Raw genomic sequence first — 23,892 nt, 5'->3', positions numbered from 1 at the left:
CAGACTTCTGATGTATGACAAAGATGCCACTGTTGATCAGCTGAGGAAAAATAAAAGACTATTCAATAAATAGGGCTGGGCCAACTGTTATTAATATGGGGGAAAATGAAATTATATACTTCCCTCAAACCAAACATTAAAAAAAAATTCCAGGTAGAAGGATTCAAATGTAAACATTCAGAAAAAAATTGAGAGAATATCTTTTTTAATACTCTGGGGGTGGGAAGAATTTCTTAAATAAGAAAAAAAGAAGACAGGCCATTAAAGGATAAATCTTACTTTCATTAAAATTAACTTCTATCCATCAGTAAAAAACATGGCACAACAAAGAAGTGGACAAAGATATAAAAGGCATTTTATTGATATAGAAACAAGAAACATATGAAGATATTCAACTCTTAGTTGTCAGGAAAATGCAATTAAAATGACCGTTAGTATTTCATTCCTCCCCTACCAGACTAGAAAAAGTGAAGTCTGACAGTATCATATTTGGGCAAGAATGCAGAACAAGAATTCTCATACACTGCCAGTAGAATTGCAAATTAGTCCAATTACTTTAGAAAAATATCAGAATTATTAATTAAGCTGAACACGTACATAATCCTACCATCTAATAATTCTAACTTTATTAGTTTACTGGGGTTGCCGTAACAAAAATACTATAGACCAGGTGACTTAAAAAACAGAAATTTATTTTCTGGTTTTGGAAGCTAGAAGTCCAAAGATCAAAGTGTCGACAGGTTTGGGTTCTTGAGGCCTCTCTTCTTGGCTTGTAGATAGATGTCCTCTTGCGGTGCTCTCACATGGCCCTTCCTCTCTACATGGACATGTTCTAATTTCCTTTTCTTATAAAACACCAGTCAAATTGGATGAGGGCCCCCTCTCAAAGGCCTTACTTTAACTTAATCACCTCTTTAAAGACCCCATCTCCACATACAGTCACATTCTGAGGTATTGGGAGTTAGGGCTTCAACATATGAATTTTGTGGACACACAACTCAGTCCCTAACACTGCTTCTAGGCATTACTAGCCAGAGAAATTCTTCCACATGTTTGATAATGCCCATAGAAGCTTAGTTCATGGGGTGCATGGGTAGCTCAGTTGGCTAAGCATCTGCCTTTGGCTCAGGTCATTATCCTGGGGTCCTGGGGTCAAGCCAGGAGTAATGAGTAGCACAAAATTCAGGATAGTGTTTTCCTCTGGAAAGGAAGGAAGGGGAAATACATTCAGAAAAAGGCACAAGACAATTAAAAGGGTACCTCAGCATTCAATTTCTTAACTTCGATGCTGGGTATATGTGTCCATTTTATTATTCTTTTATGGAGTAATAAAAAAATGTATTTGATCTTCGTCCCTGGTTCAGAGTTCAAAAAACCTTGGCATGTCCTGAGTGAAAGGAGTGTCTTTGTTATTCTGGAATCCCTCTCAACTTTACTGGAGTTTATGGTAATGTGGTGACTCAAGGTGGGGGTTAGAGGTCCCTAGATAGCTTCAAGAGGGAAGCTCATCACCTGAAAAGCTAATTAGGTGATTACAGGGCTGGAATTTTCAGGCCCATTCCCTTATTTTCAGGTAGTGGAGAGGGACTAGAGATTGAGTTCAAATAGCCAATGATTTAATCCAACATACCTACTTAATGAAATCTCATAAAAAACCCTGAAACAACCAGGCTTAAGCTTCTAGGTTGGTGAACACATCAATGTGCTGGGAAGGTGGGATACCCACACAGGTCATGGAAGCTCTGCACTCCCTGTCCCCCATACTTTGCCCTATGTATCTCTTCCATTTGGCTGTTGCAGTTGTATCCTTTACAATAAAACTCTAATAGTAAGCACAGCACTTACTTGAATTCTGTCAGTCATTCTAGAGAATTTTTATACCTTAGGAGGGGGTGTGGTGGTCATGGGAATCCCCCCAAATTTGTAGTTAGGTAGGCAGAAATGCAAGTAGTTTGGGGATACCTGGAACTTGTGGCTGGTATCTGAAGTGGGGGCAGTCTTGTGGGAGTAAACCCTTGCTTGACCTGTGGGTCTGCTCTAATTCTGAGTACTTAAATTATGGGATACTCATCTGGTATCAAAGGATTGCTATGGAAACAATGTATCTTTAAATGGGATGTGTGCATGTATCACACACTCTTCTCTCTTATTATATATTATATATTTAATAAGGAAAAATTCAACTACTATGCATTTAAATCAAACAAAAACTATGAAGTAGAACATACCTTTAACCGGGGCAATCATTGCCCATACATCTTAAGTCTTGAAAGAGCCACGACTGCCTGTATCCTCACATTTGGAATTTTATCTCACAGTCTAATAAGAAGAGCTTCACCCATTTTATGCACAAAACATTATCAATCTGGCCTTTTTCCAGCATATTTCCCAAGAACTTATTTAGAATCTGGCACAACAAACACTGAATTTCACTGCTATTTGCCTCAGTCCTGTAAAGGAAAAGAAAAAAAAAAAAAATCAAATTATTCCCAGGAGGCATAATGGCAACCATCTGATTTTCCCCAAGTTCAGAATTCTAGAATTTAATAACAACTCATGAGGAAAGTACAATTTATGCAAAAAAAAAAAACTAGAAAAAAGAAAAAAGCTATGTTAATTTCATTCATAGTCACAGGTATACTACACATGCATTTAATATAGTCTCAAAATAACCCTTACCTGAAATAATATTTGCCAAATAACAAGAATGCAATAATTTTTGGACCAAAATTTAACTTCTTTCCTAAGTAGAGTGTTCATTTAAATACATTTATCTGAAACTGTTCTTAAGTTTTTAAAATTAAAGCTACCATTATACTAAGTAAATAAAGTAAATCTAGCATTATATAGTAAATTAGCTTTTGATTGTAATATTTATCTTGCAGAAAAAAATGTACGAGGTGACTTCCATGTGACATAAATGTGTATGTATGTACATACACCATAAACATACTTACCATCACACATATTTTATTTTTTGAAAGACTATTTATTTGAGTGAGAGAGAGAGACAGAAGAGCAGACTCGGCAGCAGGGAGCCCGACGTGGGGCTCCATCTCATGACCCTGAGATCATGACCTACCCAGGTGCCCCTATTTAACATCACATATAAATTTAGAACCCTAGCTGTCTTTTCTCTAAATTATAAAAGTCCTTAAGGCTTTCAACCCAGTAAATTTTTAGATGATACATACACTCATTGTAAATGTTAATAAAAATTGACAAAACTTGCGTAGTATTTTCAAGAGAAAGTAAAATAATTAAAATAACTTGAAATGTCGCTGTCTTCATCTTCCTACTATTTGGTTAAATGAAGTAATAAACTGGTGCAAATTCTATTTCTTGCTCTGCTGCAGATTTCATATTTACAGACTATTATAATGTATTTAAGGTATGAACAAATGCCTCCTGAAAAAATGTTTTACTGATAACCAGATATATAAAACCAGTCCTTTACAAACTACATTGATGTCTTTATTCCTAGCACTGACCTAAGACTCCCCAAAACAATAATAATTTGTTAAACTAAAATATTTATTCCTTAATAACTTGTAATCGTCTATCCAGAAGAAGAAATGATTAAGGAAAACAGGCTTGGGTAATCATTTACTTGTGTCTCTCCTGTTTTTGAGTTAATTCTGTTATGGAGGAAGGCAGCAAAAGATTTTGTTTACAAAAGATTTTTTTGATTTTTCTACACATCCTTCGGTCTATTTAGAAAAACGCACCAAAGACAAATACAGTTCAGTTAAAAAAAAAAAGAAAAAAAAAGGAAAGAGAAACCCCACTGGTGTCAATTCAACACTGCCTTTTATAATTTCGCCTTCCTATAACACAGCAATTTCTTTTTGATATATCATTTATCATTGTAACTCCTATTCCCACACTATTCAGGCTTTTACTTATAAATTTTCTTATCTATCAAAAACATCCCCCCAGGAGTTCCTGGGTGGCTCAGTCAGTTAAGTGTCTGCCTTCTGCTCAGGTCATGATTCTAGGATCCTGTGATTGAGGCCCTCGTCAGGCTCTCTGCTCATCATTTCCCTCTGCCTACCACTCCCCATGCTTGTGTCCTCTCTCTGTCAAATAGATAAAATCCTTAAAACAAAACAAAACAAAACAAAACAAAACCCAATTATATTTCAGTGGTTCCCAAACACGTTCAAACCCCCCCCCAAAAAAAACAATACCTCTCATACTTGGTTGCTGGGACTATAGAATGGACCACTCTATAAAGGGCAACTGTAATTATCACATTTACAAATACATTTCCTCTTTGACCCAGCAATTCTCTGCAGACAATCTGACAGTTACCCCTGCAAATACAGGAAACATGTATTCATTAAAACAATGTTTCTAGGGGTGCCTGGCTGGCTCAGTCAGTAGAGCATGCCACTCTTTGATCTTGGGGTCGTGAGTTCGAGCCCTCAACGTTGGGCACAGAGGCTACTTAAAAAAAAAAAAAAAATATATATATATATATATATCGTTTCTAATATGTAAAGACTGGAAACAACGCAAGTGTGTACCTATAGTGCGTTGGCTATAAATTGGAGTATGTCCACAAAATGGACTATGTGACAGTTTAAAAAAACAAAAATGAATGAGGAAATCTAACTAGACAGTGATAAGGAGTATCCAGAATATACTATTAAATGAAAAAAGCAAAGTGCAGAACAATGTAGAAAATATTGAAGGAGGAATGAAGGGAAATAAGTACGCATACTCACATTTGCTTGTATTTGCGTGAAGATGTGAAGGATAAACAAGAAACTAATTAAAAATGGTTAGCTGTAAAAGACTATGAGGGACAGTACTGGATGGGGACTAGGAAAGGAGTGAGTCTTCTCAGTGCATTTCTTTCTATGTACTTTGAGGATGTAAAATATTTACTAATCAAAAAAAGTTTTGAAAATCCAGTGAAAGAAATAGTTTTTTTTAATCTTTGTGTAATCCTGCCAAATAAGGAAATGAGCTTGAGGGAAAGAAACGCTTTTTTCTTTTTTTTATTTCTTAAGATGATAATAAAAGGCAATTAAGTATATCAACCTGAAAAATAGCTGGTTTGTAACAAAGATGCACTTATTTGCACTGACTGATTTTGTCAATAATAAAGAAGTGTGTTTTGTTAAAATCATTACAGGGAAGAAATATAAATGCATATTTATCTTTTAAAACTGGTTAATGAAATGCAGATTTATGTTAAAAATCAGTGAACTATCAACCTGAAGAGACACAAGACTGTGATCATTAAATACAATACGGGTCTCTAAGTAAACCAGGTAAAACGGTACTAAAATTCAAAATTCCCTACAATCCTATTATAAAGACTGTCAGGATCTGCGTGCGCTCACGGGTCACTCGGGGGTCCGAACCGGAAGCCGCTGGGGAGAGGGGGTGCCCGGGCGACCTCGCTCAGGTCTCCAAACCTCTCCGAACTGGGCCGGGAAGGTTCACAACGTCGGAGTCCGGAGGGCCACGCGAGGCCCCTGGGGGACGCCGGTCCGGGGAGGGCGAGGGGCGGCGGCCGAGGCCCGGGGCCAGGCTTACCGTGCGGTAGGTGCGGCTCAGCGCCACCACCAGCTTCGCCTGGTTCTGGTGCGGCTGCTGCGCCAGCTGAAAGGCCTCCTTGATCGGCAGCAGCTTCTTCTCCGCCCCCATGGTGCCGGGACCCGGCCGGGACGAGCCTGGTCGGCTCTGGGCTGCGGGGGTCCTACGGACCGCAGGTCAAGTGTACAAAGTCGCCTCAGGCTCCGGTCAGCCTGCAGCCAAGCACCCAAGTTGGAATTACGCTGTCAAGTTGGAATTAGCGCCACACAGTTCAAAAAAACCCCCTCAGGGCAAGGAAAAACCGCGAGACTGTCGCGCGAGCGTTTGGGCGAGAAGGGGCGACCCGGGCCCCCGGTTTTGCGCTTGCGCAGAGGGCCGAACCAGCTTTTCCGGCTGGAAATGAGACGTTTTTGGGTGCCAAGGTTAGGCCGGAAACGGTGTTGCGTAGGGAATGGGGGGACGCGCTGAATCGCCGCTCGACGGGCGGAACGGGAGGCTTGTGGCGCTGGGCTGCAGGTGAGGAGAAAGGCAGCCTGTGATAGGAGTGGACCAAAGACTGCTAAGGGGCGATACCCCGGGGTTCGTTGGGGGAAGCACATTCTGGTTTTGCTCAGGAGACGAATTGAGGTGTCCCGGGGCAAGGGGAACAGCAAGCAGTCCGGGATTTGAGCGGAACTATTCTAAGGTCGGCTGAAAGGGTCTGGCTGAAATTCTTAGAGAAGGCCTATTTGGGCCTGAGAGCACGGGAGGGAACAGGAATCTGCTGAAGAGGATAACGTGCGAATATATCCAGAGGTGATGATACCTGGAACTTCCTACCCTTAAGGTCTAGTGCACTAATATGTACATAAAGGGAAACAAAAGAGAGTGCAAGAGTTAAGTTACTGGTTATGAGACAGATCTGCAATGCCTGCAGGAGGGAATCAAGCCTTGTAGATTCTTTAAAAAAGTAGAATATTTTAGACAAAAGATAGAAACAAAAGTCTAACTCATACATTGTGTACTTGCCATCTCACTGGAGAAACAAATTACATAAATTGTTTGATAAAATAAATTGAAGTCCTTTGTCTGCTCTACGCAATCTCATTCTGTTCCCTCTTGACCAAGGTAACCACTCCCCAGAGCACCTTTATGTTTAATTTTAATTTCATATTTAGTACTGTTTTGCATGATTTTAACAATCAGTAATGTGGTATCCTTTTGCAGTTTGCTTGTTTTCTTAATGTTGTTCTTAAGATTTGTCAGTGTATGTAACTCTGGTTCATTCATTGTAACAGCTGAACGGGTATTTCCATATATTACTTTTCACTATCTTTTTTTTGTTTGTTTGTTTTGTATGCCCAGTGCCTGGTATATTGTAAATACTTAAACGTTAGTTGAGTGGATAGATGCTATAGCATTTGAGCTAAAACATTTCAAGAATGAATAGGATTTCAAATGACTTAGGAGTATTCCATACAAACAGAACACTAGTGAGAAGCAAAATCGTGGAAACGCATGATGTATTTCAAGAACTTCGATAGTCTTAGAACTTAAAATGTAGAATTGTTTGAAGGTATGGGATGAAGGAGATACCTAGAAAGATAAGATGAGGCTTAGATTTAAAGGATATTGTCCTGAGGAGAATGCACCAGCTCAGAACCGTTAGCGGTTTTTGAATCATGAGGAAACTGATCAAAGCTGTATTTTTAAGAGTGCCTGTTTGGCTCAGTTGGTAGAGCATGCTACTCTTAATCTCCAGGTCATTCAGGGTAGCGTTTACTTTAAAAAATATATATATATATAATTGCTGTATTTTTAGAGGATAATATTCATACCACCATGAGAGATACATGTAAGAGGTAAGAATTAGTGGCAGGGAATTAAAGACCACCTAGTAAACTTATAGCAATAATGATCATTGCATTAAGCATATAAGATACTCATGCATACAGCTTAAAATCCTGAAACATTTTCCTAGACCATTCATAGTACCACTTTCCTAGATAACTATTTCATACCCTCTCTATCAAACTTGCACCATTTTCTACTTATGTGTTCCATTTAGCTGATACCTTGCATCCTTTTTCAGTTAGAGAAGGACTAACGCCAGGGTGCCTGGCTGGCTGAGTCAGAAGAGCATGTGACTCTTGATCTTGGGGTCATGAGTTAGAGCCCCACGTTGGGGGTAGAGATTACTTAATAAATAAATAAACTTAAAAAAGAAAAGAAAAGGACTTCCCCATGCTTTCATTACCACATCTACCAGGTCTATACCCTAATACATTACCTCTACTATTACTTTAAGTGAATTATCTGATTTAGGAGAGGGAGTAAGCTCTTTAAGAATACTTTTTGAATACAAGAGTCTGGAGCATAGCCAATTATAAACTCTCAAGGAGAATTGGGTTGAAATAGGGGTAGTAAAAATATAAAAGACCAGAATGATTAAATGACAGTTGTTTTTATCTAAAAGAATAATTCATACCTATAATAATATAAATAAGATATTAGTATTTTTATATTAGTTATTTTTAGGTAGATTTAGGTATTAAGCTTTATAAGCTAAATCTAAACATAGTTTACATTTATTTTTTTGTAGGACCATTCTTTCTACTACTGAACATAAATGGTTTATTATAAAATAGGATATCTTTGATTATCCTATTTTAGATAATATGTTTTACTAGTCTTTGTCTTACATATTACTAAGTTTGTCTTACATATTACATATAGTTTGTAACTTACTTTTCAAATGAGATAATAGTAATAGTAAAAATACTAAAAAAATACTAAAAATAGTGTCAATCATTCCTTCATTTATTCTTTCAAATACATTTATTGAGTACCTACCATATGACAAACACATTCTTTGAGCAGGTAGATAAGATTCATTAGTGCAAAATCAGTAACCTGAAACCATATCACATGACTATATTAATGAAACCTTCAACTGTAAATGGTTGATCATCTTAATTGAAATTCTGTCCTGAAGGATGGCTAAGCCATATGCACAGCTGATTAAAGAGCATTATTCCTCGGAAATGTGGTTATACATCCATAGCAGTCAATCTCAGTGCATATGTCTTAAGCATCATTGCACACATTTATGATCTTTTAAGTTTTGGCCAGAAGGGATCTGTCCCAACAGAGCCCATCTGGGCTGTGGAATTACACGGATGTACTTGCTCATCTTATATTTATATGCTCTGATTTACATTGAGTTCTAATTAAGGATATGTCTCTTCAAATTAAAACTCCAAAACTTAGACCAAAAAAGCTCAGGTTTGAACCTATTTTCCAAACTCCTGTGACTTCCCATTAAGGCACCTTTCAGAGACAAGTAAAGAAAAAGGAGGGCAAACAAAAGACTTCAGAGCATGTTTAGCTCCATTTTTCTTTAGCTATATAGGGTAGAATATCTATGAGAAAAAAAAAAAAAGGAGACATGGCATATTTTATCCTTAAAATTGTAGTGGTTTCAGGGGCATCCGGCTGGCTCAGTCCGTAGAACATGTGACTCTTCATCTTGTGGTTGTAAGTTCAAACCCCGTCTTGGGTGTAGAGATTACTTAAAAGTAAAATCTTAAGAAAAAAAAAAAAAAAAAAAGCTGTAGTGTTATGAGAGTTCTTGGAGGGAAAGAAGTATTAAAAACAAGTGAGCATCCTTGTGGGAACTTTTAATTATGAGAGGAAGAGAGTCAGTAATTGTTCTCTCACCTATTAAGGGCAGCTATATATCTCAGACAGATTGCTTCAGGGCTACTGTGAATTTCCCTCCAACTCTTGTTATTCATTAAAAAGAAACCTAGATGCAGTTGTTTTTTGAACAATTTAGTTCTGGTTTAAAACATTGATGATGTACACCATGCTCTGACATCTGAGAGAAATAAACTCTTTAGTCCTACTACCTCTTGGAAGATAGGACATAGACCTCCAAAGAAAAGCTTTGCCTTTTTCAGACCAAGGTGAAATATTTGGAACATGTCATCTTTCAAGGAAACATCTAACCAAGATTAAGTCAAAGGCATCTACCAGTCCCTGAATTCTCTCCCAGATACACATCTTTCTAAGTGTAGGCATGTACTGTATACAGTAGATTTCCAGCTATTTAGGCTACTCAGCCGTAGTTAAAGCATTTATAATAACTAGCCAAGTTACTATTTCCAAGTCCCTCTTAGGGCAACCAAAACCTAAAATTGCCACCTTTCTAACGAATAAACCCTGACCTCTGCCCCTATTTGTAGGTCTGCCTTATGGCACCAACCCTTTATATTATTATAAACAGAAAACTATGCCAGGAGAGTGCTAGCCCAGAGACAAGGTGATGCATTTTGTGCCATTGCATATTACAGTTTAATCCTATTCCTATAGCAACAGCTGTTTTCTCAAGTGGCTTCTGCTGGCTTCCTGGCACCTTCCTAAAGCTGCATTCCAACATTGTTCCAAAATGCCCGGTAAAGCTTTCCATCTCATAAAGTTTCAGCCCTTAAGTTCAAGATTTAACAGTTGTCTGACCCTAAACTGACCAAATAAGAGAGATTTCTCTTGACCAGCTCTCTACATCTGTTTTTCACTGAATTACGCTAAGTCACGTGACCCATGTCACCAGCTACCTTTACCCCTGCCTATACCTTCAGATCTATACCCTTCAGTTCTAACTTGGTTCTGTTTTCTGACAGTTCATATCAGAGAGACCAAAAGGGTAACTGAGTAGCATGCTAGGCCTTCACAACTCATGAGATCCTAGAGTAGTCCTTTTGGCATTATTTGAAATCTGCCAATATGAATGAGTTAACAAACGTAGACACCATTGCCAAAAAAAAACAACCAACTACATCTTGTCTATGATGCATAATCCGTGTCTACAATTTTTGGTATGCTCCAGCAACAAAAACATAACAGCCTTTGCTGGGATCCTCACTAAAAACACACTGTACGTACAATCCAGCAATCAGATTCCTTAGTATTTACCCAAAGGAGTTGAAAATTATGTTCACACAAAAACCTGCAACTGATTTTTATAGCAGCTTTATTCATAATTGCCAAGATTTAGAAGCAACCAAGATGTCTTTATCAGTAGGTGAATGAATAAATAAACTTGTATCCAGACAATGGAATATTACTCTGTGCTAAAAAGAAATGAGCTATTACGCCATGAAAAGATGTGGAGGAACCTTAATTGCATATCACTAGGTGAAAGACGTCAATCTGCAAAGGCTACATACTGTGTCATTCCAACTATATGACATTCTGGAAAAGGTGAAACTGGAGACAGCGGGGGAAAAAAAACAGTGATTACCAGGGATTGGAGGGAGGTAGGGATGAATAGGCAGAACATAGAGGATTTTTAAGGCAGTGAATACTCTGTATGATACCACTGTGATGGATACATCTCCCCCATTTGTCAATTATTGTCAATTATTGTCAAATTATTGTTAATAGTAAAGTCCATAGGGATAGTAAAGTCCATAGGGATGTAATTAATGAAGTCTCACAGAAGAATATCACCAAGGCTATGGCTCCCTCTGGGAACATCTTGTTTCAAGGTTACCATTCTCTGTGATGCCTCTTTCAAAGCTGGCTTTATTATTAAAAATTAGACCCCCGCATAAATACAGTGGCAACAGGCTGATGAATATTGATGGCATTCAAACAATGTGTAGCACATTTTTGCAGGTTGCCTGTATTCTTGACACGTGTACCTTGTGTAGTGTGCTCCACTCTGTTTCACTCGGTGAAGAATTGGTGATAGCCACAGTGAAAAATATTTAGTATGTCCCCCAAACTGGGGGATTCCAGTAGTCCTCTCAAGTGAGTGGGGGAAATCCATTCACCAGACAAGTAATAATAAGTAATCTTAAGATAATGGGTGTTTCAGCTTTAACACTATGACTTCCTGGAAGAACTCATGGAATGTAGAATGTATACTAAAACATAACATACCTTATGGGGAAAATAGGCTTAGGACCACACTTTATAACTTTGTAACTAGAGCAATAACAAAAGAAAAATGATTTAAAATATATTCAGGGGGCGCCTGGGTGGCTCAGTCGGTTAAGCGTCTGCCATCGACTCAGGATCATGATCTCAGGGTCCTCGGACTGAGCCCCACATTGGGCTCTCCGCTCAGCCTGGGAATCTGCTGCTCACTTTGCCCCTCCCCCCTCTGCTTCTGCTCTGTCTCTTGCTTTCTCTCTCTCAAATAAATAAATAAAAATCTTTTAAAAAATAATTAAATGTACTCAGGATTTGTTTTAATGAGGCGTGGTAAGACACACACAAATGGCTGTCACGAAGTAGGAAGTTTTTATACTTCCAGATCCCTAGAAACAGGAGGTAAAGCATGCCAAGCCATGCAAGGAGGGCCACATGGGGAAACACTAGGCTTGGTCAGGAGGCAGAGGGAGTGGAAGGGAAACTGGAAAACCCTGTATTACGGGAAAGTCCGTGTATTTTCTAGGGAAGGAATGAGTGAGGTACGGTAAGCAGGCTAATCAGGTTTAGAATTGGATTTTTGATTAATTTCAACAAAATTGTTGTTCCTGGGATGATTAGGGCCAAGGGAAATATTGCCAGAGTGTAAGAGCCCAATGGGGGAGGAGGTAGGGATGTGCAGGTAGGGTGGGCTCTGGTACGGTTAGTTTGCATATGAAAGTTGTGCAAACTGGGTCCAGCTGTTTGCTGTCAGCCATCCCTAGGATAGTCCTGGGGGATGATCAGTTCTTCCTTGACTAGTGAGACAGCATCAAGAATACAGATAATAAAGGGGCGCCTGGGTGGCACAGCGGTTAAGCGTCTGCCTTCGGCTCAGGGCGTGATCCTGGCGTTATGGGATTGAGCCCCACGTCAGGCTCCTCCGCTATGAGCCTGCTTCTTCCTCTCCCACTGCCCCTGCTTGTGTTCCCTCTCTCGCTGGCTGTCTCTATCTCTGTCAAATAAATAAATAAAATCTTAAAAAAAAAAAAAAGAATGCAGATAATAGGAAAATAGAGTTAATGCAAACAATTCTGATAAAAGTTAATAACACTAAGACGTTGAATTTCTTTTTAAAAAGATTTTATTTATGTATTTGTGAGGTTTTTTTGAAGATTTCATTTCTTTAATTGAAAGAACAAGAGAGAGCATGAGGAGAGGGAGAAGCCGACTCCCCACTGAGAAGGGAGCCAGACATGGGACTCAGTCCCAGAACTCTGGGATCAGGACCTGAGCCAAAAGCGGCTGCTTTACCAACGGAGTAAGGCAGGTGCCCCATTATTTATGTGTTTGAGAGAGTGCATGTGGTGGATGTGAAGGGTGGGCGGCTGAGAGGAAGGGAGAGGAAGAGGAAAAGAATTCTAAGCAGACTGCACTGAGCACAGGCAGCCCAACAAAGGATCAATCTTGTGACCCCGAGATCATGACCTGGGCCCAAACCAAGAGTCAGATGCTCAACCGAATGAGCCACCCTGGTGCCCCAAGTCGTTGAATTTCTAATAAACATTACATTAAATATAAGCCTTCACCCTCTTCCCCCAGAAAGGTGAAACAATTGATGGAAGGGTGTGTAAGGAAGTGCTGTGTTACAGCGCTAACACCCAAATACACTAAGATCAAAGAGGCACTGCATTAAGTGCAGGTTTCCCCTTCAGAAGTAGAGCATTCCTGTGAAATCCCCTGCTTTCTGAAAGCTCATACCATGCCACTTTGTTTCTAACCAAAGACCTACATTAGCACGGTAATGGCTTTTATCGTAGAAGTGAAAATCCTCTTTGGATTTCTTTCAGTTAGCAAAAATAGGTATTAATGTAGGTCTGTCCTAAAAGTGAAATGGCATAACACGAACTTTTAGAAAGTGGGGGATACCTGTACTTGTGAGGTAGACAACCAAACTGAGCTAAGAGGAAGTATATGACGGTGAATGAACTTGCTGTATTCAGCTTTGTAAGTGTACTTTTCAACTCCTGATGCTGACTTGCAGGCGTTACTAACATTATTTTTTCTGTTTACCAATTTGGGTTTAGGTGATTTGCTTTACAGAAATACCCCTAAGGTGATAGAGTGATGAGAAGAGCTTTAGGCTTTTTGCTTCGGTACCCATGATCTTAGATGTCACGAAGGTTGCCATAGGTGGCAATAATACTCTCTGTATTGTAAAGTTTTAATGTCATATCTCTGCTTTTATTCCCAGGGCAAGGATGCATTCCAATAAAGTTCTAAAAATATATCATCAGGTCCAGCCTGGTAGTTGACCTAGCTATGGAAAGCCTCCTTGGATCCTCACTGGGTCTGACCATACTGGCATTCTTAAAAACTCTTGCCATCAAAAAGTATCAAGAATGAAAATATAAGATATATACCTACCACTTCAAGAAAGCTCCTGTACCAGCCAGCAGTCTAGCACATTAGCTTGCCGCTTTGATCATCAAACAGACATACTCAAGCTCAGCACAGCAGAGGAAAATGTCTCTGTATCAGTATTTTTCACATTCCGTGTGTGACCCATCCGTAGGTCATGGAATCAGTTCTGTGAGTCACAATGAAAATCTTTTTAAAACAAAAGAAAATATAAAGTATCAAGTGCTTTGCATGAATCCTCTGTCAGAAATGTGCTGCAAGGAATACTAAGGTCAATTTTAATACGTGAAAAGATAATTAATGGAGGGCATGTAATGAATAGAATGTATACTGGCTAAGAAATGGTTTTTCAATCCTTTGTCCACTGATATCTTGTTCAGTTTTCATAATAAAGTTGGTGAGCAGTCTAGTTTTATGTTCCATGACTTTGCAACTAGACGTGAATTCTGAGATGTTCAACTGAGATGTATTTGCAAACTGCATTTTTTGGAAAGGTGTTATCTAGGCTATATATATGTAAAATTTCTTTTTTTTTTTTTTTGGTTAGTAGCAGTTAAAACATTTTAATCAAAATTACTTTTAAAATGGATCATATCTTTTTTAAAAGAAAGAGGAAAAATGAAGTGAAATATGCAGAAGCCTGTTCAAGTTCAACTGCTGGATCTGGAAATGTGAATAGTGACAATATGGAGAAAAATATTGACTCTACTTTGCAATCTTCAACTTCGTTTGAGCCACATTTCAAAAAAAAAAAAGTAAGTGCAAGACGTTATAATGAAGATTATTTAAAATACGGTTTTATCAAATGTGAAAAACCCTTTGAAAATGACAGACCTCAGTGTGTTATTTGTAATAATATTCTTGCGAATGAAAGCTTAAAACCTTCAAAATTAAAAAGACACTTAGAAACTCAGCATGCTGAACTTATTGATAAGCCTCTTGAATATTTTCAAAGAAAGAAAAAAGATGTAAAGTTGTCAACACAGTTTCTTGGTGGTTCTACCACCGTTAGTGAGAAAGCCTTATTATCATCATACTTAGTTGCATATCGAGTAGTAAAAGAGAAAATGGCTCACACAGCTTCCGAAAAAATAATTCTTCCAGCATGTCTGGATATGGTACGTACAATTTTTGACGACAAATCAGCTAATAAATTAAAAACGATAACTAGTGATAACACAGTATCTCTTCGCATTTGTACTATTGCAGAACATTTAGAAACAATGCTCCTTGCCCGATTGCAATCTGGTATAGATTTTGCAATCCAGCTTGATGAAAGCACTGATATGGGGAGCTGCACAACACTCTTAGTTTATGTCAGATATGCATGGCAAGATGATTTTATGGAGGATTTTTTGTGTTGTTTAAATATAACCTCACACCTAAGTGGATTAGATATTTTTACAGAATTAGAAAAGTGTGTTGTTGGTCAATATAAACTAAACTGGAAAAACTGCAAAGGAATTACAAGTGATGGAGCAGCAAGCATAACGGGAAAACATAGCAGAGTAATTAAAAAATTGCTTGAAGTTACTAATAATGACGCTGTGTGGAATCATTGTTTTATACATCGTGAAGCTTTAGCATCCAGAGAAATCCCACAGAATCTCATGGAAGTATTGAAAAATGCAGTCAAAGTTGTTAACTTTATTAAAGGAAGCTCACTAAATAATCAGCTTCTTGAAACATTTTGTTCAGAGATTGGACCTAATCATACCCACTTACTGTATCATACCAAAGTCCGTTGGTTGTCTCACGGGAAGATACTAAGCAGGGTTTACGAACTCAGGAATGAGATTCACATTTTTCTTATTGAAAAAAAATCTAATTTGGCAAGTATTTTTGAAGATGATATTTGGGTAATGAAATTGGCATATTTAACTGATATATTTGGCATTCTTAATGAACTGAGTTTAAAACTACAGGGGAAAAATAGTGATATATTCCAGCAGGTCGAACGTATCCAGGGATTCCAAAAGACACTATTGTTATGGCAAGCGAGGCTTAAAAGCAACCGTCCTAGCTACTACATGTTTCCAAGATTTTTGCAACATATTGAAGAGAATATTATTAGTGAAAACATTTTGAAAGAAATAAAATTAGAGATATTGTTGCATCTCACTTCTCTGTCTCAAACTTTTAACCATTTCTTCCCAGAAGAGAAATTTGAAACATTAAGAGAAAAGTGCTGGGTAAAAGATCCGTTTGCTTTTCGAAACCCAGAATCAATAATTGAGTTAAACTTGGTGCCTGAAGAAGAGAGTGAATTATTGCAGCTCAGTTCTTCGTATACATTGAAGAGCGATTATGAAACATTAAGTTTATCAGCATTTTGGATTAAGGTAAAGGAAGACTTTCCCCTGCTAAGTAGAAAGAGTGTCCCGCTATTATTACCATTCACAACAACTAGCTTGTGTGAGCTAGGGTTTTCAGTCTTAACCCAGTTAAACACAAAGGAAAGAAATGGATGGGATGGTGCAGCAGGTATGCGGGTAGCATTGTCCTCCTGTGTTCCAGACTGGAATGAACTTGTGAGCAGGCAGGCACACCCATCACAGTAAATAAACCTTCCCTGATTTTTGTTTTTGTGTTTCTTGTTTTGTGATATTTTTCTACATTGTATTTAGATGTTAATATAGCATTGTATGTGATAACTTTGTTTTTATTTTTGTTATATTTAAATATTAATAAAATCATAATGTAACTTTACATTCATTGAACAAAAATTTAATGAACTTCTGTTAGAGTCCAAGAATTGTTTTAGAGACATCGGGATACCAAATGAAGAAAGCAAAGGTCATTCTACAGTGGAACTTAATGTTCTGGCAGGGAGAGAGAGACAATAAATAAGGCTTAGAATATTTTAAAGGTAAGTGTAGAAAGAGTAATAAGAAAGAAGGTCAGGGAACTATTTGGGGACCAAATCATGAAGGGCTCTGTAGCATCATAGGGCCTCTGGGTTTTTGTCAGTGAAATGGAGAGCAATTGAAGAAGGGCTATGTGGAGAAAAGACATGATCTGAATTAGGTTTTAAAAGACACTCAGGGGCACCTGGGTGGCTCAGACGGTTGGGCCTCTGCCTCTGGCTCAGGTCATGATCCCAGGGTCCTGGGACAGAGTCCAACTTCGGGCTCCCTGCTCAACAGGGAGTCGGCTTCTTCCTCTCTCTGCCCCTCCTTCTTGCTGGTGTTCTCTCTCTCTGTCTCTCAAATAAATAAATAAAAATCTAAAAAAAATAAAAGACACTCCAGGGACGCCTGGGTGGCTCAGTCAGTTAAGCATCTGACTCTTGATTTCGGCTCAGGTCATGATCTCAGGGTTGTGAGTTTGAACCCCTTGTTGGGTGAAAAGATTATTAATAAATAAATAAATGACTCACTGACTGATATTTTGAGAATAAACTGAATTAAATGTTACTTCATGAGAGAGGATTTTCCTAACCGCTGTAGTTTGTTTTGTTTTGTTTTGTATTTAAAGATTTTATTTATTTAGTTGACAGAGACAGCCAGCGAGAGAGGGAACACAAGCAGGGGGAGTGGGAGAGGAAGAAGCAGGCTCATAGCAGAGGAGCCTGGTATGGGGCTCCATCCCATAAAGCCGGGATCACGCCCTGAGCCTAAGGCAGACGCCTAAGGACTGCGCCACCCAGGCGCCCAAACCGCTGTAGTTTTTGTTCCATTGTTCCCTTTCTTTTCTCTTGTGGTGTACCAGTTGTCGTCCTTGTATTTATCTGATCACTAGTTCTGTCGGTCTGCCACCTGGGATGCGTGCTCTGCAGGAGCGGAGTTCCTGTCCCTTTGATGTGATGCGTAGTAAGTGGGTAGGGTATTGAGTACGCGTTTGATGAACGGTGGTCTCTAATATCTGAACTGGAGGTCATATTCTCAGGAATAATCATGGAATGTGTAGCAACACCCTTTTTACATTTTTTTTTAAAGATTTTATTTATTCGACAGAGATAGAGACAGCCAGCGAGAGAGGGAACACAAGCAGAGGGAGTGGGAGAGGAAGAAGCAGGCTCATAGCAGAAAAGCCTGATGTGGGGCTCGATCCCATAACACCGGAATCACACCCTGAGCCGAAGGCAGACGCTTAACTGCTGTGCCACCCAGGCACCCCCCTTTTTACATTTTGAAATCTGATTTTGTTCCATAACCTCTGTGAGCATCCGCCAACGGCACTGATTGACACAGCTTCCTCACACTGTTGATAAATAAGCAACTGGAAATGCTTCATTTGCTTTCTCAAACTAATTTTAGCTTCTGCTTTTCTTTATGTGTTCACTGACTCCAGCGAGTGTTTTGTTTTGTTTTTTTAATGAGTGATGTTTCTTTTGGCAAGGGCTTTCTCTAAAATCATAAAGGTTAGCAATGCCTTTCCGTCAGCCACCACACCTGGCATTATTGTAATATTTGATTTTCCATATTTTGTATTCTATTGAAAGTAATTCCCCCCCCCACTTTCTTTGTGCTTGAAATAAAGTGCTGGAAGACAATTCACCATGAATATTTCACGTGTCTGCTCAGTGGGGATCCTTTGAAGGTATTTGCATCCAAGTTAAGAATGTTCCTGAAGGGAGACAGTTTAGGATGATGAAGCTAGAAACACCCCAGGGAAGTAAAGATAAAGCCTCTTCCCCTCTTCAGAGATGTTTGCTTGCATATCAGAGTAACTGGATAATCTCTCTGGAGGGGAGGCTGGGGAGAGAATACCCTCAACTCCATAACACCCTAGAGTCTGTTGTGGTGAAACAAACCGCAGGATGGATGGGGACACCTGACCTTTACCATGTCATGCTGGGGAATCGGGGTATGGGCACCAACAGTACTGACCTGGCTGGGTTTTTTGCTATGAATAATTAATTGTTTCTGATCCAGAGATCTTGTGTTTTTTTCTCAGTATATGTCACTTGTGCAAAATCCTTTTTACTAGGTAAGACAACATATTCAAGTTACAGGAATTCAGATCTGGACATCTTCTGGGTAGTGAAGGGGGCACTCAACCTATCCCAGTCCACTCTTCACAAAAACTCACATCCATCTTGTTTGAGAAATACACTCCCCTCTCCTGAAGTGTCCACAAGTCTCAGCCCATCACAACATCAACTCAAGTTGAAAATCTCATCTAAGTCTCACCAGCTCAAAGGCTCAAATCTTATATCTAAATCACCTAAATTAGGTGTGGGTACAGGATCTGGGTATAATCTATACTGAGGCAAAATCCTCTATCTGTGAACCTGTGAAATTAGAAATCCAGTTCTGTGCTTCAAAAATACAGTGGTGGGACAGTCCTAGGTAACAGTCACAACCATTCTCATTCAAAAAGGGAGAAAATGAGAGGCAAAAAGGAGTCACCATCTGATCACCTTCGGAGGTCCACCTGGGCAAACTCCACTAGGTTTCAAAGCCTGGGAATAACTTATATGGCACATGCTTCTGCCCTCTGAACTGAGACCACTCTCTGGGACTGTGGCTCGCTCCACCCTTGGATTCAGACCTTTCCCCCCCACCCCCCGCCCAAATAAACGCTACCTCCAATGTGGGCTTCAAACTCATGACACTGAGATCAAGACCTGAGCTGAGATCAAGAGTTGAACGTTTAACTAACTGAGCCACTCAGGTGCCCCTGTTCTAAGACCTTTAAATGCCTCATCTCTCTTCTCTTACTTCATCCTTTAGCAACCAAGAAGGCCAACCACAAAAGAGATTTCTTTCTTCCTTCCTTCCTTCCTCCCTTCCTTTTTTTTTCTTCCTTCTTTTTTTTCTTTCTTATTTTTTATTTTATTTTATTTTTTTAATTTTTTTTTAAAGANCCAACCACAAAAGAGATTTCTTTCTTCCTTCCTTCCTTCCTCCCTTCCTTTTTTTTTCTTCCTTCTTTTTTTCTTTCTTATTTTTTATTTTATTTTATTTTTTTAATTTTTTTTTAAAGATTATTTATTTATTTGACAGAGATAGAGACAGGCAGTGAGAGAGGGAACACAAGCAGGGGGAGTGGGAGAGGAAGAAGCGGGCTCATAGCGGAGGAGCCTGATGTGGGGCTCGATCCCATAATGCCGGGATCACACCCTGAGCCGAAGGCAGATGCCTAACCACTGTGCCACCCAGGCGCCCTATTTTATTATTTTTTAAGACAGATTTTTTTTTAAATTTATTTGACAGAGCACAAGCAGGAGGGAGCAGGAGAGGGAGAACCATGTTCCCCACTGAGCAGGGAGCCCGATGTGGGGCTCAATCTTAGGACTCTGGGTTCAGGACCTGAGCTGAAGGCACATGCTTAACCTACTGAGCCATCCAGGTGCCCCTAAGACAAAACTTTTAATAAGCAAAATTATTGAAAGCTCTTAATGTTCAAGAAAACAGCGTCCAGATTAGTATTGAGTTCAAGGTCTTTGAGATGTAACCCTAGCTTTCCTGGCAAGTCTCAACCTGCACTCTGTTTACCAAACTAATTTTTTAATCTTTTCCAGGAGAAGCTGCATTCTTTCCCATTATTCTGGCTTTGCTCAGGCAATTGGTACCATCTGGTATCTCTTTCCCCCAATTCTCTATATATGTCAGCATCCTATGCCGCCTTCTGGAACTTCCTGTAAGGGGAATAATAAAGTATGTGTTTTTTTATGTGTGGCTTCTTTCACTCAGTATATATACTTTTAGATGCTTCAGAGTATCAGTAGTTCATGCCTTTGTATTGCTAAGTGGTTTTCCATTGTATGACTAGATCACTGTTTATTCTTTTCTTGTTGGACATTTACATTGTTTAGTTTAGGGGCTATTATGGATTAAGCCCAATGAACAATATTTCATGTATAAATCTGCGTAGACACGTTTTCATTTTCTTTTTTTTTAAAGCTTTTATTTATTTATTTGAGAGGAGGAGAGAGCACAAGCAAGGGAAGCAGCAGAGGGAGAGGGAGAAGCAGGCTCCCCGCTGAGCAGAGAGCTTTATGTGGGGCTCAATCTCAGGAACCCTGGATCATGACAAGAGCCAAAGCCAGATGCTTAACCGACTGAGCCACCCAGGTGCCCCAGTAGACATGTTTTCATCTTTTTCTTGGTAAATACCTTGTAGTGGACCTATCTTCTTTGCTGAGATATCTGTTTAACTATTTTGCCCATTTTAAAATTTGTGTTGCTTTTCTTCTTATTTTTGTGTTGTTGAGTTCTCTTTTTTAGATACAAGCTTTAAATCAGTAATCAGCATTCATATTATTGTGACCTGTGATGTGTTTCAGGATGATAAAAGGCACAGAAGGATGCCTTTTGAGGATGTATGAGGTTAAAGATAAAATTTCCTTTTCCATCCTAGGAAGTCAAAGAATAGAATCTAAGAAGGAAACATGAAGAAACAGCATATAGGCATGTTATTTGGAAACATGGAAGTAAATACAAAAAACTTTTGAAACAAAAATGCTTATATCTGGAAAGTGGACTGAGTCAGGCTGGACAGGTCAATGTGGGTTTTGGTTATAAACTTTATTTTTTAAGATCGTATTTATTTGTTTGAGAGAGCACGAGAGAGCACAAGAGGCGGGAGGGTCAGAGGTCTCAGCAGACCCCCTGATGAGCAGGGGGCCTGATGCGGTACTCATCCTGGGACTCCAGGATCATGACCTGAGCCTAAGGCAGTCGCTTAACCAACTGAGCCACACAGGTGCCCATGGTTATAAATGTTGGTAATTAAAATAGAGAAAGATTCATATAAAATGTTATAGAACCCACCAACCTCCACCTCTTGCCAGCTTCCGATGTTTACCAAATGCCTGCCCTGAGGCACTCGGAGTTCACAGCCATTATTACTGTGAGAATTGAAGATTAGGGCCTCCAGAATTCCAAGTGCCATTCTAGCCATCCTGGCTCTCTGAACTGACTGTCTCGAGGATTTTGCATCTATCTGGAGAGGAGATTATGACCTCCAACAAGTTACTTAACGTCCCTGAAATTCCTCATCTGTAAAATGGGGATGATAAACCTAACTGGCAGGATATTATGAAAAGTAATTGAAAACTGCTTCTGGAGTGCTTGGCACATAATAGCAACTCAATAAATATTAGTTCTCGCAGTTATTATTTCCTGAAAACAAAACCCACTCATCTTTGGTGGAAGAGAGGGCACCTGTCAAAGGTGTCAGTTTGGGGCCGGAAAAATCTTTCAATGACTTAAACTTTCCTCACCTGTTCCCCAACTTCACCTCTGTGGGGGCTCCTTTCTCTGGGACTCTGGCCAATATTAGCGGAGCCAGTTTTTGTTTGTTTGTTTGTTTGTCAACCAGGTGGTTGCCAGGTGTAGGTGGGCGGGGGATGGGTGAAATAACCGAAGAGGATTAAAAGGTACATAAAATAAGTTACAAAATAAGGGCGATGAAAAGTACAGCACAGGCAATATAGGCAATAATATAATAACTTATAGTGACAGGTGGTGACAGGTAGTGAGCATTGAGTAGTGTATACACAACTGTCGAATCACTACGTTGTACACCTGAAACTCGCATAACACTGTATGTTAATTATACTTCAATTAAAACAAAAACAAAAACGTCTCAGTCCTTAGAGCCTGCGACTGTTGATCTCGGGGTTGTGAGTTGGAGCCCCAACTTGGTACACCCAAGTAATCTCTACAGAGATTACTTAAAAATAAAATCTTAAAAAAAAAAAATTAGCCAAGAGCCAAGAGTCCTGTCGCCAGTCAAGTCCCAACTCAATCTCGGACCTGAAGCCGCTCGCAGAGGCAGGAAGCCAGAGGGTGTGGTGCCGGAGCGCAGCTGGAGGGAGTCATCTCGGTGCCAGACGAGAAGTGAGTCAGAGGCACAGAGTTGGAGGTACAAAGTCGCCCGCGATGACAGCCCAGAGGCTCACGCCTTCGCTGCTGCTGCTGCTGCTGGTGGTGGTCGCGGGCGCTGGGGGCGCCCGGTGGCGCGGAGAAGGTACCACCAGGCACCTAGAGAGCATCATCCGGGGCCGCTGCGCGGAGTACGTCGCCCGGCTGAATCCGGACCAGCGGTGAGCCGGCCGGGGAAGCGGGGAGGTCTCGAGGTGAGGAGGATGTCGGGAGGGGCAGATGGAGTCTGAAGGGTAAGGATGGGGGGAGTGGACGATCTCGACCCCAGACGTGTGCGCGGGGGAAGGTGGGGGTTCTAAAGGTCCAGGGAGCCAAGTGCAGAGGGTGGGAAGTCTAAGGGTGAGGAGTGTGTGTGTGTGTTTAAGTGTGTAAGCGAAGGAGGCTGTGGGCCGTCAGTCTAGAGGCGAGGGTTAGGTAGAGGTGAGTCTGGGTGACAGCCGGCAAGCATATGCTTAGCCAGAATGGTCAGACCCAGGAGACCCACCTGGAAATTGGTAAATCCAGGGACTTGGGGAATTCAAATTTCATATCCTCTAAAACCTAGAGGAGTTTATGAGTTTGAATGTCTCTTGATCCTGTGAGGGATATCTTTCTCTTGTGCCAATTTTTTTTTTCTGAATCATTTCAGACAAATAAAAAGAGCAGAAAATAATATAAGAAACACCCATATTACCTGCTGCCCCACACAAGAAATCGACAGTTACAAATGCCTTGGGAAATGTTTTTGGAAAGCTAGGATGGACTTGAAGAGTTGTGGCTGTCACCAGAGGGCATCCTGTCTGCCTTAGTGTCACCTAATACAAAGGGTGACAGCGTGGGGTGTCAGCCACTAGATCAGCCCAGATCCTTTGGCTTGAGCAGACGGTTTTTATTACTTTCAAAGGAGACAGGGAGATAGTTCTCAAAGACTATCTCCTCTAACACAAACTTCGGGGCTGCTTTAGGCTGCCAGCCAACAACTGTTGGGTCAGTTTGTCCCTACAAACAGGAACCTGGTCACAGTTATTTAGTAAAACTTTTGTAATGTTTGAGCATGGCGTTCGAAGGGTTTGCTTAACACTGGAATTTCCCAAGAACATCCGCTGCTCTCTTGAGTAACTTTGGGCTTTCCCAGGAACGGGGCAGTTCTATAGGACTTGTGAAGCTGACAATGAGCATGCTGGAGAACAAGAGAGTGTATTCCTTGTAA

General features: G+C 40.0%; 2 protein-coding genes and 1 long non-coding RNA gene across 12 annotated transcripts in view; 2 read left to right on the top strand and 1 right to left on the bottom strand.

Annotated features, from left to right (window-relative positions):
- Positions 1–333: 333 nt before the first annotated feature.
- Positions 334–5,898, bottom strand: LOC109489153. Its single transcript, XR_002142099.2, has 3 exons — positions 5,551–5,898; positions 2,229–2,450; positions 334–1,200 (listed from the first exon to the last, which is right to left on the bottom strand). It is a non-coding gene; the product is annotated as an uncharacterized LOC109489153 (long non-coding RNA).
- A 33-nt stretch (positions 5,899–5,931) lies between these two features.
- FAM200B (family with sequence similarity 200 member B) lies at positions 5,932–22,578 on the top strand. 7 transcript variants are annotated; one of them, XM_034672088.1, is made up of 3 exons: positions 5,934–6,066; positions 14,474–16,208; positions 22,525–22,578. In XM_034672088.1, the coding sequence occupies exons 1-3, from the start codon at positions 6,002–6,004 to the stop codon at positions 22,576–22,578; spliced, it is 1,854 nt and encodes a 617-aa protein (XP_034527979.1). In that variant the 5' UTR covers positions 5,934–6,001. The 7 variants fall into 7 exon arrangements, with proteins under 7 accessions (XP_034527977.1, XP_034527979.1, XP_034527980.1 ...); XM_034672089.1 differs by lacking the exon at positions 22,525–22,578 and adding an exon at positions 21,175–22,414; XM_019796434.2 differs by lacking the exon at positions 22,525–22,578 and adding an exon at positions 20,336–20,484.
- Positions 22,578–23,892, top strand: part of BST1 (bone marrow stromal cell antigen 1) — a 32,927-nt gene continuing 31,612 nt past the window's right edge. Inside the window, exon 1 of one of the 4 annotated variants that reach the window (XM_034672091.1) lies at positions 22,578–22,864. In XM_034672091.1, coding sequence (XP_034527982.1) covers positions 22,701–22,864 — 164 coding nt within the window. In that variant the 5' untranslated portion in view covers positions 22,578–22,700. The remainder of the gene's footprint in view (positions 22,865–23,892) is intronic. The other 3 variants (XM_034672092.1, XM_034672093.1, XM_034672090.1) reach the window with 3 other exon arrangements.

This window comes from Ailuropoda melanoleuca, chromosome 11, assembly GCF_002007445.2.
Source record: "Ailuropoda melanoleuca isolate Jingjing chromosome 11, ASM200744v2, whole genome shotgun sequence".
NCBI lineage: Eukaryota > Metazoa > Chordata > Mammalia > Carnivora > Ursidae > Ailuropoda > Ailuropoda melanoleuca.
The sequence above is the reverse complement of the archived record's forward strand: the minus strand, read 5'-3'. Positions and strand labels throughout refer to the sequence as shown.